The 18,984-nt window shown below is 40.3% G+C and overlaps 1 protein-coding gene across 4 annotated transcripts in view; it reads left to right on the forward strand.

The window, feature by feature from the left end:
• Nucleotides 1-18,984, forward strand: part of USP25 (ubiquitin specific peptidase 25) — a 93,470-nt gene that overhangs the window by 5,587 nt on the left and 68,899 nt on the right. For all 4 annotated transcript variants that reach the window (XM_075723417.1, XM_075723423.1, XM_075723430.1 and 1 more), the window contains exons 2-3: nucleotides 16,189-16,266; nucleotides 17,355-17,499. In XM_075723417.1, the coding sequence (XP_075579532.1) occupies nucleotides 16,189-16,266; nucleotides 17,355-17,499 (223 nt within the window). The remainder of the gene's footprint in view (nucleotides 1-16,188; nucleotides 16,267-17,354; nucleotides 17,500-18,984) is intronic.

An 18,984-nucleotide genomic window follows, 5' to 3' on the forward strand; every position in this document is an offset into this window, starting at 1 on the left:
ACTGTGAATCACAATAGTTAGTTGCATGTAAAACTATGTAAAGTTGAAACTTTTCTGACATTCTTCATCTTTTTTATTATTTAAATAAAAAGAATATTTTAAAATTTTTATCTAATTTTTTTATTGTTTAAAAACAGAGAAAATGTGGTGACAAAGTAATCTAAAGCTGTGAGGCTGAAGTAGAGATGAGGTGGTGAGGTGCTTTACTGCTGAACAGGGTAGCGGGGGCATGCCTTGCGTAATGGTACAAACTAGGGCTTTATGCCAAGTAAAAGGAAATACGTTTTCCCCTTTCTTGTGTCAGGTTGGCAAATGGCAACTCTTGCTGTTTTTTGTGAGCGCTTACAACTTTTAATTTGGCAACAATGCATTCTGAACAGCGCATGTCAAATTTTTAATGTTACCTGACGTTAATGCTGTGCTGAATATGAACGTTTTCATAGGCTGTATTGTGCCAACACACCTCAGCCAAACTTGCACGTAGAAGGGAGAGCAGCTGTAGTGTGTGCCATGGTTGAGTACAATCACCGTCTGAAATGTTGCTTTCACCGTCTGAAATGATGTTTTTCATTAAAATTCCCCCTCTCTTGTTGTGTTGCAGGCTTTAGATCTCTTTATCGCTAGATTTCTTTAGCACTTCAAAACTTGCAATACACTAACTAAGGCTTCTGCAGACCATTAATGGAAAATTTTCATGAGACTTCTCTTTGAGTAATCCTGTCCGTACCACCCTTCTCTCTGTGTTACCATCCCAGTTTTCAGAAGTGAATAAAGGGAATATAAGTCTGTCTCTTTGCTGCAGCGGGTTACACCTCCCTGCCTGGATACTGGGTGTGAGTACACTGGTCTGTGATCTGGAGTGGCAGAGGTGTTGCCCTGCCTTTTGCTGATAGCTGCAGGGCTACAACTGGTAGAGGGGTGGTTTTTACGTACAGAACTATGTAGTAGTTTTCCTGGTGAATGTGATGCAGAATCTGTGGTTTTAGGCTTTGACGGGAATGAGATGTTAAGCAACATTTTGAGTCGATACTGAGATTCCTGTGAAGTGCTATGAAGGAAGAATTGGGTCCTAAGATGTTGTAAAGGACAGATTGACACAAAACTTTGCGAGTAGGACACTGATAAACAGTCGTTTGCGGCAGGCTTTGAGTTCTTGACTGTTTAACTATGGACTGGTTTTCTATGTATTTTTCATCATTAATTCCAAGCATTTGAAAATCACAGTGAAAATACTTAATCTATTCAGACATAGATTCTTGCAATTTAAGCAGGCACTGATGATTTTTTTTCAGTTAGGTTTCGTAGTTTTCATTCTTTTGAAAAGGTCATTAGCTACATACTTCTGCTTTTCTTTGCCGTAATGTATGAAATTCTGGAGCATGTTGAAAGCTTATCAGCATAAGAGTTTTCCTGAAACCTAGTGTTCCCTGATGATGGGACTTTAACAGCAACAGCACTGTGTCCACAGTTTTAATGTAGCTCTCCAAAGTCAGGATGTTGGGGAGGTGGAATCCAAAGAACGTGCAATGTGGAATAGCTTGAAGGCTGCAGTGCAACTAGGTTAACTTTAGAAACGTCGCCTGACACAGATTTGTTTATGTAAACCACTTTTTTTTTGGCAGCAGAAATATCGGTATGCAAATTCTAATAGTTTTTATTCTGAGATGGACACCTTTGACTTGATGCTTTTGTTTATAGTAGGTTCCTGAATTATTTTAACTGGTGGATTCTTGCTGAAAAAATTATACCCTCCACAACATTTCTTTTAAAATGTTTCTGTTATCAGCTAATTGGCAGCAGTCAAGCTTATCAAAGTTCAGGTATCAAGCAAATGCAGATTGTGCTTATATTGTCCTTGACTTGTCCTTTTTTTAGCCATCAGGTGAAAGCATTTTTAAGCTTTGCAGTAAGCACATGTAGACATAATAATGTATTTAATAAAAGCTTTTCAGAGAGCCATTAGTGTTTTCAAGGCATAGCTATTTAAATTTATTTGACCCTTGTATCTTCCCTTGGTCCAGACAGAATTCATGGAAATTAATGCACGTGGTAAAATGGCATTATATGCCTCGGTGGCTCCTTCCTACCAATTGGCATACCATCATTTCACTCGTGTTGTATCCCATAATCCAGAGGGCTCCCTTTAATAAAAACAGGATGTTCCTTTGATGTTAGGGTCTGAAACTGACATGTAAAAGTTTTGGATTGTGAATTGTGTAGCTATATTTAATGCCATCCATTACTTTTGGTGAACAGTAAATGCTAGGCTTGAGTTTGTGCATGGTTTCTGTGATAACTGTTCTTCTCACAGCTATATGACTTCAAGAAAAGTCAGATACCTGTGCTGAAAGTTTCTATTCTTATTCTCAAACCAAAAATAACTCCTTCTGAATTTCAATAAAATTTCAATTGAAAAAAAATCATTTTGAGAAGTTGAATTTAGCGGTGTTTTTACTGGGATTAAGCCAGGAAAAGAAAAGTGCTATGTGGAAGTTGAAAATAGTATTCGTTTACATTCAGGTGTGTGCTTTAAGCAGCTGGAAAAGGCTGGGTATGCACAGGCACGTGGCATTCTTCATCCTTTTCAGAAGAGGAGGAGATAGCATAACAGACTCCTACTCCACTTTCTGTTTGTGTTCAGTTTCATTTTATTCCTCTGAAAGTTAGCTGCTTTGAAAAAGAAGTTTCTCCTGGGACCATAGGTGTTGGCTATGTACTCTTTTTAACACTTTCCAAAGTGCATAGTTATAAATGGCCTGGTTAGAGGACTGAATACTGTGTGTTTCATCGTATCCTAGAAATCTGATGTTATGACTGAGAAAGCATTTTTATATTTTGCGGAGTTTAACTGTTGCTTTGTTTTGGTACAGAATTATGGGAAAATATATAAGAGAAAGTTTTTAAGCTTGTAAATGTTTTTGTGGTTTTTGTTTTTTTAAAGAAAAAAGCTAAATAGCTTTTGGACAGCTTGTTGCAGAGTTGCATTTCCCGTCTTGGTATTGCCTACTGTTGCATTTGTCAGCTTCTTTTCTTCAAATTCTGCTTGTGTCTCATGTAATTTCTCACCTGTTTGAGGACCGTGCTCTTTTCATTTAGACTTTCCCACTACCGTTTTCTTTTCTTACATTACAACCTTTTAATTATTTGGTGGTAGTAATTGGCAAGCTTTTTTGATTCAGGTACCTAAGTTTATAACTTTTTTTTTTTAATCAAGTCTTCTCTTTCTCTATGTATTCCTTTACTTGTTTGGAAATTAAGAAATAACCAACACCTTACTGGCAACTTTTAAGTTCCCTCTAGTTTTGCATGTGTTTTATGGGAATTGGTGCTGAAAGCCACAGAACATCTCTTGTGACAGCCCTGGCTGGAGCATAGTTGTCCCCTCGCCTGAAGCTGACTGGGCTGCTTTTTTGGGTACGGTCTGCTGGGCTACCGGGTAACCTCTGGATTTATTGGTGGTAAAGGTGGACAGATTTCCCCATCATCACCAGTTCCAGCTCTTGCTAACTTGGCATGTTGCCCTGAAGCTTTTTCCGGGGCTGATTTGAAGACGACTGGTAAATGTGCCACCTACTTGCTGGTGCTGAGCGCGGGGGTGTGTGCGGTGTACAGGCTCTGCTGCCTTGTTACAGACCAGGGAAGGAGTTCGCAGCTGCCTGCTGTCCCCAGCAAAGATGCCCAGGACTCTGTTGCTTTGGGACCTGACTGAGAAGAAAAGGCTTGAAGATTTTGCTGCTGCAGTTTATTATCTCTCGTTTGATGGGGAACGTGTTGGCGTAATGCTGCTGCTAGGAAGGCAGCACAGAATTGAAATTTTTTTATGTTCCAAATTATTTTTTCAAAAGTGTGAACTCTTTAGAGGCGCCTTTCGTACTCCTTTTACTCAAGTCATCCTGTGAAGTTTCAGCTAGGTATGCAGTGATGAAGGATGGCAGAAAGTCCCTCTTGATGGTGTTGCCACAGCACCCACTGAGCAGGGGAGACTGATAGGGCTAAATTATAACAAATACCAGTTATAAGCCAAAGTCGTCATAAGTTTCTTGAGACCATGTCCTCACATATTGGGATATAACACATTCAGCTTTCTCTGGGAGCTGAGGCAGATGTGCATTTCAAAATCAGGTAATTCAAAATCCATTTAAAAAAAAAAAAACAAAAAACCACCAAAACCAACAAACAAAACAGAAAAAACCCACCCCAAACCCCAAAGATTCTCAAGATTACCTTTTTTCTTTCTCCTTGAAAGAAAATGGCCTAGAAAATTTCGGTTGCCCTCTGTGGCGTGCACTGCTGAATTTACTGTCTCTTTAATTGCGAGGTAGTAAATTCATATGCTGATCCTCGGTACAAATCTCAACATATCTTTAAACACTGTAGTGTCTCCGTTTGTGTTTTAGGCTCATTTTAATTCTAATGTCATCTGCATCCGCTGAGGCTGTTACCTAACGAAAAACGAAAGCTGCTCGCTGACCTTGACGGGCTGACAGCGCGTGGTGTCGCAGCGGCCTTTCCGCAGGGACGCAGCACGTGCCTGCGGCTTCCTGGTGCTTGACCTGGGAAAGCCTGTCTCGCTGGGAAGGCTGGAACTGCTGTCAGAAACCCGTCACCTTGCAGGCAACCTGTTAAATACTGCCCGGATTTTAGGTGACTTAGTGTTACCTGTAGTCTTGTTCTTCTGCAGAGTTTGTTTATTTTCCCCTCAAGCCAACAATGTGTGCGTCTTCTCTTTTTAAATGATTAGCAGGGGGCAGGATAAGCTATTAAATCATTTTACTGAGTGCTGCAAGTAACGGCGCCTGACTTTTCTGATGGAATTTCAACTTGCAATGCACCTTGGATTAAAAGTCGGGGTGGGGATCGGCTGAGGCTGCAGGATGAATTCACCTCTGGAAGACCTCACTGCCGCGAGGTGGAGGTGCTTCCCTCCGCTCTTCTTTCCCAGCCCCCCGTGTCATCTCACCCAATTTCTTGTGGCCCGGGAGCTGCGTGCTGGCTGGCCGAGCTGCCGGGTGCGGCTCTGGGGCTCCCCGGGGCCAGGGGTGCTGCCGCGGGTGCCGGGGAGCCCCGGGCTCGGGCCGAGCTGCTGGAGGTGGCCTCGGGCTGCTGGGGCTGTTGCTCTCGAGAGACAGGAGGGCAGGCATGCCTGGCTACGTGCAGACTCTCTGATCACAAGGCCTGTTTCTTCAGGAAATCAGGTTAGTAATTTTTTTTAATCAGACTAAATGGAAAAGCTTTTACTGAAAGGCTTTCTGTTAAGCTTTTTTCTTTCTGTTCAAACCAGGCAGCTGAGCTCCTTTGCCCAAATGTGTCCCTGCTGTTGAATACTGTGGACTCTTTGCAATAGAGAGCTGTCTTAAAAAGTGCAGTTTAACTTCTGTTTAGGATTTCCATGCTGTACTGTTCTGAATTTTGTGTGGAAGAATTGTTTGTGAAATCTGCCCTGGTGTCGCTTACCTACGGCCCACAGCGGAGTTGTTTGAGGTGAGGTGGGATCTTTGATACTTGTGCCGTTACCAGTTGCAGTAAATGAGAGCTTCCTGGGTGTGAACGCCTAAACCAGGGAGCGGAGAGCAGCGTACACGGTTTCAGCCTATGCAGGGGTGGACCTGCATGTGTGCATTCACTCGTGTGGCGTGCAGCTTTGACCACCAAGGCTCACCAGGAGCATCAGATTCCTGCAAGTGCGCTGTTGGTCTATGAATTCTATATTCACCTGTTGTTGGAGTAAATTTTCTGCAATAGTGCCTAAGTAGGGCGAGGACTGCAGGAGGCTTCCCCCCCCTCCTCAGTTTCTCTCACTGGATAAAAATAGGATTAAAAAAAAGGCAGAGAAACAGTTCGTTCTCATAAGGCTGCTGCTCCACAACAGTTTAATCCAGTGGAAATAGGCGCAGCCTTGGACTTGTCCTCTCCCTTGTCCCACCCATGGCTCTCGCTAAGTCAGCAGGGAATTAATTAAAAGCAAGGAGCAGCTTTCTGATGGTTTATTGAGAGCCCGGGCTGGCTTGCCGGAGGTTCAGGCAAGTGGCAGTGCTGGCGCAAAGGGAGGAGTGGCTCATGGCTGAAGCGGGTGGCATCTGGCAACACCAGCCTAGGCTGGCTGATGTGGGCAGAAGCTAAAACCAGGGAAGGACAGCTGACTCCTCAGAAGCAGCTTGTGCTCTGACAGGCCCTTTAAACTTTATTCTTTGCAAGTGTTGCAGAGACTGGGATCCCACCGATGTGAGGACGCTTGCAGCTTCCAGATTTGTTTGTTCCTAGAGTTGTTGTTCTTGTTATCGTAACAGCAGAGCGAGGAGAACAAAGGGGCGAGCTTGACATTCTTTTCTTGGGAGCTCTTCTGTATTGTGCAGAGCAGGGTGAGGTTATCATGATGGCTACTCGGAAAAAAACATAAAAAAGCTAAACACTTGAATGGGCTAGCGGGACTGCCCTCTCGAGTTAAGAGGTAGGTCTTGGCCTTTCAGTGACAGATAATAAATGGGTGATGAAAGGACTGTGAAGAGCCTCAAACGTGAGCCAGAACAGCTTGTGTTTGGCGTGATGGGTTAAACTGTGATTGGGATGCAAAGGAAAATATCTCAAAGCGGGAAGTTAAAATGTGGATCTTTGCAGCATGGTTTTAGACCTCAGAAAGACAAGACTTCTTGAATTTTTTAAAAGATATTCAAAAGGACATTTTTAATAGCTGCTACAGTAAAGTTATGATACCCTGGGCAACAGTCTTTCCTGTGAGGAGAAAACCTATGTCTTGGTGATACTACCTGGGCAGATGCTGTAAAATTTAATGTTTAGGCATTATGGTAAATGTCTATGAACAGAAGAAAAAAATTTAAGGAGGAAACTTTTACAACAGAAAGTCGCCAGGAGTGATTGGAAAATATGTGTGTGTGTGTGTGGTTATTTTTACGTACACACGCAGTTAGCTGTCTTACTGTCATCTTCTAGCCTCCTCCTTTCTATCTGTATAATGTCACCTATCACTGAGCCCACTGGCTTTAATTTGCTGTGGCTTGTGCATGCTTTTGGCAGCTCTCTTGATGCTGGGGTCTGAACGCGTTGAGGTGAGACTGGGACGTGAACTGAGGCTGAGCGTGCCACTGGGACGTGGCACTGCCCAGCTGTTGTCCACGGGCGGGCTCTCGGAGGAATCCTTCTGAATTTTATACATAGTTTACAGATAACATGTGCTGGTGCTTTGAAAGACACCCTGCTGCCACCAGTAACTCTTACCACCCATCAGATTTGGATCAGAGTAGAGATATTTTTGCCGATTGCTGTCACAGTTAGTGGAGTGGGTAAGAAACAAAAGTGATTTTTTGTGAAGCAAACTTTCCTGTGGCCATTCCAGTAAATACAACCTGAAGTTTAACTTGCATCTAGTTAAAGGAGACTAAAGATCTCACTGGTTTTTACATTACATTAATTAATTTTTAGAGCTGTTGTCATTATGATGACAACAGCAGAGTAACAAGAGGTAAAGACCTGGCTTGACATTGGTTTATTGGGAAGCTCTCTCTGTTGTGCTGAGCAGGGTGTGAGAAATCGTGATGGTAGTTTAAAACACACAGACCTCAAAACTCTCAGTAATTCTACATTTCTGATACCTTTTATGTTTTTACTAAGTACTAAGGCTGCTATCCTTTCTTGATTGTAAGTCTGTCACTGAAGCTCATTCAGGAATTCTTACCAATAGGGCCTAGAAATGTGGAACTAAGCAGTTCTTCACATGCTGCTTTGTTCAAGCAACAACATTCATAAATCAGTTCATAGACTCATTTTAAGACAGAACTTCAGTTACATTTCGGTTGTTTGTTCCTCATTTGGGTTGGAGGATTAGTTTTAAACCATGTTGCTTTGATGGAAGTGACAAGATTTTTGAGCCAGTTCACACTTCTGTTGTGAGATCACATGATTTATTATCGTGTTCTTGTAAGTTAGTTCAAATGGCTTTGCTTCCTTCCTAGTGTTTACTCTGCTTTGTCTTCATAATGACTACGCATATTGCCTTCAGCTACTGTTTTCTTTATTGTTGTTGGTTTTGTTTTGTTTCTTTTTCACTGAGGAAAACTGAATCTCATGATAGTGTAAACTGAGTATGATTAGTTGTAATCCAGGCAATAGACCTGCAGGATATCAAGTTGGAGTCCAGGGCTGAGTTTCAGTACTTCTGTGCCCTGAGGGGAAAATGAGACAAAATCCACTAAACATGTTCAAGGCAGTGTGTTTCTGTTGCTTTCTGAATGCTCTTCATGTTACTGTATGCATGTGCTCAGAGGTGCCTCTTCCAGATGCATTATTACTCCAATTCTTTAACACCCCAAAATTTGCCTAGGAAGACACATACAGTAATAAGGCAATGCTTCACCCTTGCTTTTCACTTCTACCCCCTGAGCTGTGTAAGAAATCTGGCTTTAGGGTCTCATTCCTTCCCTGTGCTGTCCTTGTGAATGTGGAAGAACGGGTGTGAAGCCACTTCTCCTGCCTATGGGTGGAATAGTTTGGATAGGACGAGAGGAAATGGGCTTAAGCTGTGCCAGGGCAGGTTTAGGTTGGAAATTAGGAAAAATTTCTTTACAGAAAGGGTGGTCAAGAATTGGAACAGGCTGCCCAGAGAGGTGGTGGAGTCCCCATCCCTGGAAGTGTTCAAAAAACGGGTAGATGTGGCACTTTGGGACATGGTTTAGTCTAGTCTACCCTTGATTGGCTTAGAGTAGACTTGGTAGTGGAGGTTAATGGTTGGACTGGATGATCTTAAAGGTCTTTTCCAACCTAAGCGATTCTATGATTTTTCCCTTGTGAACTCACAGGGTTTCCTGCTCATTGCAAGAGTATTCCCCACGTAGGTGATGATTTGGCTCACATTTAACTTCAGTTTTTTTGTAAATGTGTTATAACCATCTGAGGTGGGTTTGCCTTACATTTAGTGTCAGTAAATACAAACCAAACTCCTGAAGCACCTCTTTAAAATTCCATTTCAAAAAGTTTAAATATTAGCTTGATTTAAAATAAATTTAAGTGTTATGTTGAGAGTAAATGAGACTTTTTTGGGGGGACACATATATGAGGCTCAGAATAGTGAATGTTTACATGAATGTATGCTGTCGTGTTGTGCAGAATCCTTAGTATCAAACCTTCATTGAAAAGTTACTTGTTAAAGCATTTTCAGTTGGAAGTAGTACAGCTTTTTTTATTGTTCATAGAAACCACAGAAATCTGGTGAGAGTGTTCTGACTGTTGTCTTATGATGAATATAGGTTATACAACACTATGATTAAGTAGGATCCTTCCTTTAATTTTTCAGGGAGGACTGTATGCACATGAGTAATGCAGTCAAGCCTCTTCCCCATTAAACTTTTATTTGGTCCATGCTGTGGCTGGCTGAAATGAATGCCATAGAGTGTGTCCTTTTGCTTCCTTGAAGTAAGTTTGCTCTCAGTCCAGTTGCAAGTGGGTAGTTATCCACTTTGCACAAACTGCTGCTGTGATTGCCAGGTTTTGCCAGTCTGCACAGAGCAGTCCTGGACTGAAAATCTGCAGTCCCTGTGCATGTCCTTTCCTCTCCACGGGTGATTTTGTCTAACCCAAAGCTGAGATGCATTTTACGTTTGTGTGTATACTAATATATCTTTACCAACATTCTTAGAGGATACGATGTCATGTAAGGTTTCTCTCTTCATGACTGAACAAAAGGAAGCCCAGTGAGCAGATACCTGGCAAGGGAACTGTCGTGGTTTAACCCCAGCTGGCAACCCAGCACCACCCAGCCGCTTGCTCACTCCCCCCTGGTGGGATGGGGGAGAGAATCAGAAGAGTGAAAATGAGAAAACTTGTGGGTTGAGATAAAGGCAGTTTAATAGGCAAAGCAAAAGCACCACATGCAAGCAAGGCAAAACAAGGAATTCACACGCTCCTTCCCATGGGCAGGCAGGTGTTCAGGCATCTCCAGGAAAGCAGGGCTCCATCACGCGTAATGGTTACTTGGGAAGACAGGCACCATCACTCTGAACGTCCCCCGATTCCTTCTTCTTCTTCCCCCAGCTTTATATGCTGAGCACGACATCATATGGTATGGTATGTGCCTTTGGTCAGCTGGGGTCAGCTGTCCCAGCTGTGTCCCCTCCCAGCTTCTTGTGCGCCCCCAGCCTGCTCACTGGTGGGGTGGTGTGAGGAGCAGAAGAGGCCTTGATGCTATGTAAGCACTGCTCAGCAATAACGAAAACACCCCTGTGTTATCAACACTGTTTCCAGCACAAATCCAAAACATAGCCCCATGCTACCCACTATGAAGAAAATTAACTCCACCCCAGCCAAAGCCAGCACAGGAACCTAATTCCGCCGTGCTTTAGGAGGTACTGTAAGAATGAACACCTTAAAGCCAGTGCAGTGATTTAACTTGGTCTTTGCACTAGCAAAATATTGCTTATAAAAATATATGTATACATATCCCCACTTTTTAATCTACATATTTAGATATGTATGTTTATTCTGCACACACATGCAGAAAAATCTTGAAGACAGAGGTGGTAAGAACAGACATGCAACAAAGCATTCTGGAGTTGACTCAGTTTTCGCTGTGTTTCAACTTAGTATCTTTGTGGAAGGAATTAGTTTTTATTTGCCTGTTTGGAACTTGACCAACAGCTTATTTAGAAGATGGTCAATGTATCTATGTTGCTGGAAGCCATAATGCTCAGTGGTGTATGTGGGCCTTTTAACTGTTCCTGGGAGATATGATTAATGTGGCAGAAAATGACATTGATGGTAGCAATTGAGGGTCTTTAGTACGCTCGTCCTTTGTACGTTAACTATTTTTTGCTTATTTGTTTGTAGCAGAAACTTAGAGCCTTTTTATTGACTATTACATTCCTCTAATCTCTCAGTGTTCTCATTACAGCAACATCATATGAGGAAACTAGCTTGTTAGCTACTTGTCTGCAAACGTACTATTAGCTGGTCCACTGCAGCTCATGTTACATTAGAATTGTCTTAAATATTAAATACTTTGTGCAATGTCATTCGGGTTTTCCACCAACAAATAGCTCTTATAAATTGGTGTTGCACTGGAAAGTAAAGTACACAGGTTTTGTGTGGAGGGACTGAGTCAAGATGCTGTTCCTGGCATTTGCATTTTCTCCCCTCTTTCATTTTGTCTTTAGCCTTGAAGGAGGGGATTCCAATAGCTCATTTTCATTATGTAGTATTTAAATGAACTGCATAGTGTATTTAAATGAACCGTGTAGTGAGGCAGTAGGCCCTGTTTTCTGCTGGTAATGATTGGACCGTCTCATTTATTACTACACATACAACTTTTTCTGTGCTTGGAAACTGAAGAGGGTTGTTTTATCTTCTAAGTTTGAAAGTGCTTGTGTTGCAAATACAAATATTTGGATGTTGCCATGAATAAAGCCAAAGCTTACATGTACTTCTTCAGAAGCTACGGAGATGAGAAAATAAACAGATCAAAAGGTGGCTCATTTTTTCCCCCTAAATTTATGTGCAGTGTAATTCACAATTTGTCAATTTATAAGATTTACCTTGTCCAAAAAAGCATTTTTGTCATTTAGCTTTTTGCTCTGATTTTGGTAAGTTATCAGAGTTTACAGTACTGTCGTGGAACTAATTTGGGCACAGTATCTCCCTAAGAGGATAATAGTGTAGATCCTTTTCTGCTTCACTAGCGCTGGCACAGCTACTGAATATGCTATTGTGTGAGGTTATAAACCAGATAATCTTAATTGGGCATTTCCTGAGAGGAAGGGAGGGATGGCTGAAAAAGGAAAGAATTGAAAACAAGGGCATGCATTCCTAATCTACAAATTTGGCTTCCATCCAGGAAAATGGGGGAATTTCCTGTTAGCTAAAATCTTCCAAAAGCTGAAAGCCTGGAGATACATACCGCATACCTCGGGGAGCCAGAGGAAGGGGGAAGGCTGGGAATAGCTCATGCATGAAAGCCCTGGGGAACCGACTGTGGTATGATGTGGTGGGACTGAGGGGCGTGAGCAGCTGGATCTTAGGGCAGCTATAGCATCAGTGAACCATCCCCGTCGCCTCACCAGGGATTTGGGTTGCCCTGCAGCACTTGTGTCAGCAGAGCCTGGTGTTGTAGACCAAGTCCTGGAGCCTTTTTAGAGTTGAGTCAAATGCAATTCAAGCCACATGGATTATGTGTGTGTATGTATTATATATATGCGTGCATGTATAACGTAACACGTTTGGTGGTGCATGTGCACGGCAGACATACGTGGAGTATTGACTCACTAAACTGGAGGGTCTGTGCTATAGGTAAACTATGGAATCTGTCATGTAAATTTGAGGAAAGGATGGTAAACAGAGGTGGGTACAGGCAAATAAGCTCTAAAGGAACTGAAGTGGGTTTCTTTGCACCACTGGTTGCACCTGGTTCTGTTGGAATAATCTGTTTGGATCTACATTTGAAGAGAGAGGTTGTTTATTAAATAGAATTAAAGTGCAGTGAGTTACAATTCAGAATCTGAACCTCTGCTAACGCAAAGTTGGAAAAAATAGGGAATCGGGGAAGAGCTGTGTTGAAAAAGGAAACATTTTGTTTGTGTTAGGACTGCTAGTTGTGTTCTGAATCTCCCTTGCTGACCTGATTTAATTAGCATGTATTAGTGTAGATGCTTCAGACATATGTAAATGCTTGTAGGCCACCTTCTTCATATTTTAGCTTTGCTTTAGCGTAGTGTGAGCGGTTTTGAGTATTTTTTGTAAGCCTTTGAGTGAATTTATCATAATTGTTTAGAATAGCTACATTAGTGTTCGTGGACATTTGAGGGTCTGTGCTGCCGTCACTTCAACTCAAGATAGCCCAAGCTGCAGGAAGAGTAAAGCTTCTAGGGTAGATGTAATTGGGCGGAGCATTAATAGGAGTAAGAAGGGTGGCTCGCTTTGTGTGTAGAAGTCTGTCCTGAGTATTCTATTAAATATCAGTTGCAGTACAGAAGAGACTTAATTATTTAGCAGTTGCATTAGAAATTTATCTCCAAACTTCAATCATGGGTAATAGTAAAATAAAATCTTTTTATAAAATCATCCTGTATGCTACAATAACACGTACTAAAGGAAGATAATTCAAAACAAATAAGCTTCACCCGTTTTGACTTTGGCAGTCTAGTGCAGATGCACAAAATGAAAGTTACATCAAGAATGAAGTAATCTCAGCTCTCTGAATATGAGTCCAATTGTGTGTCTTAAATTTCTTAAGTGAGAAGAAAAAACAAAAAGAAAATTTGGTCTCGCCTTCTGATAAATGAATGAGGAAAGGGTTTGGTAGTAGCTGCCTGCACTGTCATTTGTAATGAAAAGAAATAGAACTACCTGTATTCATACAGTTTCATGGGTGATAACATATTGTCAATTTAATAATAGAATAACGGCAAAGTTAAACGTGCAGTCGCAAGAAAGTTTTATACACAGTAAAGATTGTGCGGTTCAGTCAGATATGAGAGGACGAGGGGAGAACGGTGAATGCATGGAAGAGGTGGCCACCAGTGTAATGCTGCATTGAGTTTTTAGCTGTTGTAATGCAGTTTCAGAATTGTTTCTGAAGAACTGTTAGTCTATTAGTAGGTATTAAGAGAACATGTTGATCAGGTGGAAACAACTTAAATTATACTTCTTTTTTGTTGCTTTGTTTTTACCATTTTCCTCCTCCTTCTAGGAAGGGAAGTGTATCGTCATTCTTTAACTTCTGTGTGATTTGAAATAACTCAGTTGGAGATTAATGGCAGCTCGTCCACACTTACCTAATTGGGTGTTTGTGGCCCCAAAGCAGTTTAGCTCCATTTGAGGTGTTCAGGATAACTGTTAATTTTCCTCTTAATTTCTGTCACTTGTAACTAGGATTCTTACGGATTGTCTGTGTTGTTCACTTAATTACTAGTTGCAACCTTTGGACCTGAGTGCCTTAAACTCTTGGCCTTAAAAAAATAAAAAGTATATGTAGGTACTTAAATATCTTGATGAGAAAGGAGGATCTCTGGGTCTGGTTCTGATCTGTTAAATGCGTATGCCCTTGGGAAGGGGGCCTTGAACCACAGCTTTACACTGGAATACTGAAATCTGGATATAAACTACAGATGTCTAGGTTTATAAGTCGCAGCTGTGCTCATAAATTAACAGCCAATATTTTGAACTGCTGAGAGATTGTTTATTGGTAAACTATGTCTTTTCTGTCTCTTCCCAATCTCTGTGAAGAATGAATATCCTCCAGTCAGCCTTTCCAAGTGTTGTATGTATTGTGGAAGATACAGACATCTGTTATAACTTGTTATAATAATTTATAGTGAAATTATTTTCCATTTTATTAACCATCACGTTGGTAGCAAATAGAAAAAGAAATCCTTTTTGCTGCCACGCATTGCCCTTGAATTGCTCCTGCCATTTTAATGCTCTTGTAATTACTTTTCCCAAATACTCGATTTCTTTTCTTTGCTTCTTGCCAGACCCAGGGGCAGGAAAACAACTTTACAGGAGAAACAAGTCCAGCTTTTGTACAGTGCTATGAAGTGCACAGAGTAAACAAATGAGGGGGTGAGGGATGAGGATAGAGTGGGAGTTTGTTTTCCTGCATCACTTCACTTTTCTTGTGCCAATAGCAGGGTTTTTAAAAAGAAAACGGCAAAAAAAAAAGGGGGGGTGGGGGAGGCAAATTGGCTTGTTAGCAGTGTCCCTTAGGTTCATAAATGAAGGGAAGATTGTGTATGTAATTCATAAACATCGTGAACTATATGCCTTCCATTTCAACTTATCAGGGCATGAAGTAGTGCCTGCCAGGTTAATCTCACACTGGTGAATTCAGCATTCATGCAGCTCTTAATTTTCTTTTCTATACAAAGCTGTGATAAGGAGAGAATAAGGGTATACGAATATTTGATTCCAAATAATTAGCTTTGAAGAAAAGTATTTTAGAAGTAACTGCAAGACAATTATAGGGTTTTTTTTCTTTTTTAATTGAATTTGGAGAGGAAAATGAGAAAGTTTATTTGTCACTGATAGGAAATACACTTTTTCTCTAGCAAACAAAACCCTGTACTTCACAAAATCTTGTCTTTTATAGACAAAATTATTGTTTTGAGTTCAGGATGTGGTAGGCAAACAATAAAAAAAGAAAAACCACTTGCAAATACCCCCAAGCTTTTCTCTTTTTCCCATCTGCCAAAGGAAGAATGGAATTTTTTAGTACAGAACAGTGCTCAGTCCTCTGTGTTTTCATGGTTTTAATGGTTAAGATAGTTTTAATGGTTAACTGTAGTTCAAGGATTGTTCCAGCCTAGCGCCTGCTTTTTGCTTCTGTGATGTGATATCTGAGCATGAGTGGAGGGAGTCATCTGTTGGCTCTAAACAGGAGTGAGACCAGATTTTTTTTGGGGGGGGGGGGAGGGGGAAAGGAGGAAAAAAAAAAAAAAGCTTGAAAATTTGTATGAATTGAATATTTGAGACCTGGAACCTCTTATTCTTTTCTAACTCAAAGTGTTACTTGAAACTCAGTCATAGATGCTGACTGATGTTGTGATTTGGGAGAGTTGGATTCAACTGGTCTAGGAAGGCAGTTAAGATGGATTTCTAAGATTTTGCTTTAGTCTTGAGAAACTCTGTTTTGTGTGGATAATTTTATAGTGCTTCTCTTGAAACACCTAAATGATCAGTAAGGATTAATTTCTTAGTTTTGAGGTTGGAATGGCTGGGAATTGTGTATATTAAGGAAATTGTGGGATTGAGAATAATTGGGAGTTGAAGAAACTGGTTTTGGTGGGAGTTCAGTCAACTGTTTCCCTTGCTGCCTTTGAAGACCTGAAGCTATGGAGTTTTATTTGTTTAGGAAAGCCAATTGTGGCTTTATATAGGCTTCTTAAACCCATGTTGTATAAGCTCATGCATCTTTTTTCTAAAAAAACCCCACCAAAACCAACTAGAAAAAAACATTAAATTTGGGAATCCACCAAAACCAACTAAAAAAACTCATTAAATTTGGGAATGAAAAGTGCCCAAGTTGCAGAACCCAAGACAAACTTGAATAACAAAGACTCTCTACCCCTTTGTGGTGCATAAAGCCTATATGGAGATACTTTTAATGTTTGTAGAGAAGCATAGTCTTGCAAGTAATTGGTTTTGCTGTTATTTGGCTATTACCTAATTTTGATGATCTGTTTTTGTTTTTAGCACCAGCAAACATTTTTAAATCAGCTGAGGGAGATCACTGGTATCAATGACATCCAGGTACTACAACAGGCACTGAAGGTAAGATGGATGTGTCTGACTTGTAGCTGAACGTGTACATCTTAACTGCCTGTGAAAGCCACAAACCCCACCCTTTCTTACTCTCGTCTTCCCTTACTTCCCTTCCATTCCCAGCTTGAATACTTTTTAGATTTATTTCAAGGGAAGAAAGCTAATAATGATGGCTTGTTCACTTTAGAAGGAATGTTGATCTGTTTTGATATTGACATAAAAATTAATCTGGTGTTCAAAAATGAAAAGACAGGAATGGTATGTTTTGCCTTTAACCTTTGGCTAAAGTGTTTTGAGGCACCTTGGTGCTACTACAGCTGGTCAACTCCTGATGAGCTAAGTGTTGTTTTCTTGTCAAGATGTAGTCAAGTTTTCTATCATGGACAAGTCCTGCTCGGTATGTAGAATGAAGAACTCTCCTTGAACTTGCCACCTGTTGCTAATTTGCTGTTGTTTTACTGTTTTTTCAGCCATTGTAAATTCTTTAGCACAGAAGAGCTCTTTGTTGCAAGTAAAGAATGGCAGGTCTCTCCATGTTCCGTTTCCCAAATATATATATGTATACAAAAAAAAAAAAAAAAGCCTTGTCTCCCTCAAGCAGAGCTTTTTAGCCATTCATACATGGTAAATGAGGATTTAGTGAATTGAAGTTATATCTAGATACATATAGTTGTTGCTTCAGATTCAGCATAAATCGTGTACACAGCTAGCCCCCTCAAAAGCCAGTATTTCTGACTTGAAAAATGAAATGGTAATTTTTCAGAAGAACTCAGCTGACTGCTGTTGAAATCTGTGAGAGTGTGATGATTATGCTTGTTTAGGGGTTGACCTACACTACAAGATCTTTAATTTTTTTCTGAAATAAGTGGAATTCTACCAAAGTAAATTTTTATAAGATATTTTATCTTTATTATGGATAAAAATAGTGAAGTATGCAGAATATGTCAAGTTTGGAAACTTTATTTTCTAGTCAGTATTTCACCTGAATATACAATATGTCATTGATCTTGTAAGTTGCTTGTAATTTTGTCCTTTGCTGTTAAGAAAACAAAAAAGGATGAAGGGACTCTCACTTCTTGTTTTGTTGATGCTTAAAGGACAGCAATGGTAATCTGGAGTTGGCTGTGGCTTTCCTCACTGCGAAGAATGCCAAGGTTCCTCAGCTAGAGGAGGCAACTTACTATCAAACAGCCCTTCCTGGAAATGACAGATATATCAGCGTGGGCAGCCAGGCAGACACCAGTAGGTATTTTTTCTTTTCGTAAGTTTTAGTTTAAAGACAAGGAAACTAAAAACTTGCCTGTGAGATGACTGTTAATCTGCTGATAATTTTAACTTAAAAAAATTTAGATTATTACATACTCTTTCTTTCCTTATTTCAGTGGGTTTTTTTTATTTGAACTATCCTTAAGCATTACCTTTACATGTATGTATAGTACTGATCAGAGGATTAATAACTGGGTTTTCAATCCCCCACCCCTTATTATAGGATTTATTTTGGGGTCATATGGTAAATAATTAAAGGCAAAAGCTGGGTACTCTTCCATCAAAACAAAACAAAATTGGAGAAGAGTCTGTGAATGTCTGTCTTAAGCATATGAAGCTTTAGCATATTAAGAGTAGCTTTTCCCTGACGTGGATGAATTTCCTGAAGGGAGAAGCCAGAGGGTTAGGTGTGCATTTTGTAGTAAAAGAGTAGGTATTTTTATATGTGAAATTAACATTAAATATACTTAATTTTAAACAATTTTATTTAGTTGATGCAGGAGGTCCCACCCACAACCTGTATTTCTCTGAGCCTTGCAGGCTCTATTCCTTTGCTCAAGTGCATAGTTATTTTTATGGGGGGGGGATGTGTTAAATGTGTTCTGCAAATAAATATGGGAAATAATGTGAAAGAAAAAGTTAAAGGAAGTCTTGTGGTGGGATTAATGTCTGTAAAATCTGAGTTTCTTGATAGTGTATTTACATTCCAACATTCTAAACACAGATGTACAATATTTTAATTAAATATTGATCCTTTGACCATATATGTAGTACATCGATGTAGTTTTTATTAAATGAGTAGAATTATATAGCTGCACCCATAGCAGGCTTTTTTACTCTTCGTTTCACTAATACTGGGGTGGCTGTGGTGGCACCATTGTAAAGAAGTTTAGTTAGATCTCCTTGTCAGTTGTACAATTGTCTTTTTGTCTCTGCCACCTTGACATAAACATCTTTTTTTTTAAATTAGAAATGAGTTTATTCTCAACACCTCAGATCTGAAAACTGCATTTTAATCCTCGGTATTACTAGCAATGCTGTATAAAATGCCCTGAGTGCATTATAGTAGTTGTATTATCTCCCCACTAAGTTGTGAGGGGTGGTTTGGCTTTTTTGTGTTGGGTGTCTGTTCCACCCGCCCCCGGAAAGAAAACACACATAAAACTCCACATGTATTCAATTTTTAATATCAGAAAATTGACATTGAGGAAATGGAGACTATTTTCAACAAACTTATCACTGTTGTCATGGTCTCCAGTACTGAAGATGTACTATGGCAGTGGAATAGTAAGCTGGATTCTCTTGCAGTCTGTATTTAATTAGATTTATTAGCAATCCCATTAATAGACGTGTTTAGTTTTGCTGTTACTTACTGTGCTATGCAACCTTATTGAAGATATGAGGTGACAAGGGATATGAGAGGGAAGAGTCAAGCCTGCAGAGTCTACATTACCCATGACT

Source organism: Pelecanus crispus, chromosome 1 (assembly GCF_030463565.1).
Source record: "Pelecanus crispus isolate bPelCri1 chromosome 1, bPelCri1.pri, whole genome shotgun sequence".
NCBI classification, from domain to species: domain Eukaryota; kingdom Metazoa; phylum Chordata; class Aves; order Pelecaniformes; family Pelecanidae; genus Pelecanus; species Pelecanus crispus.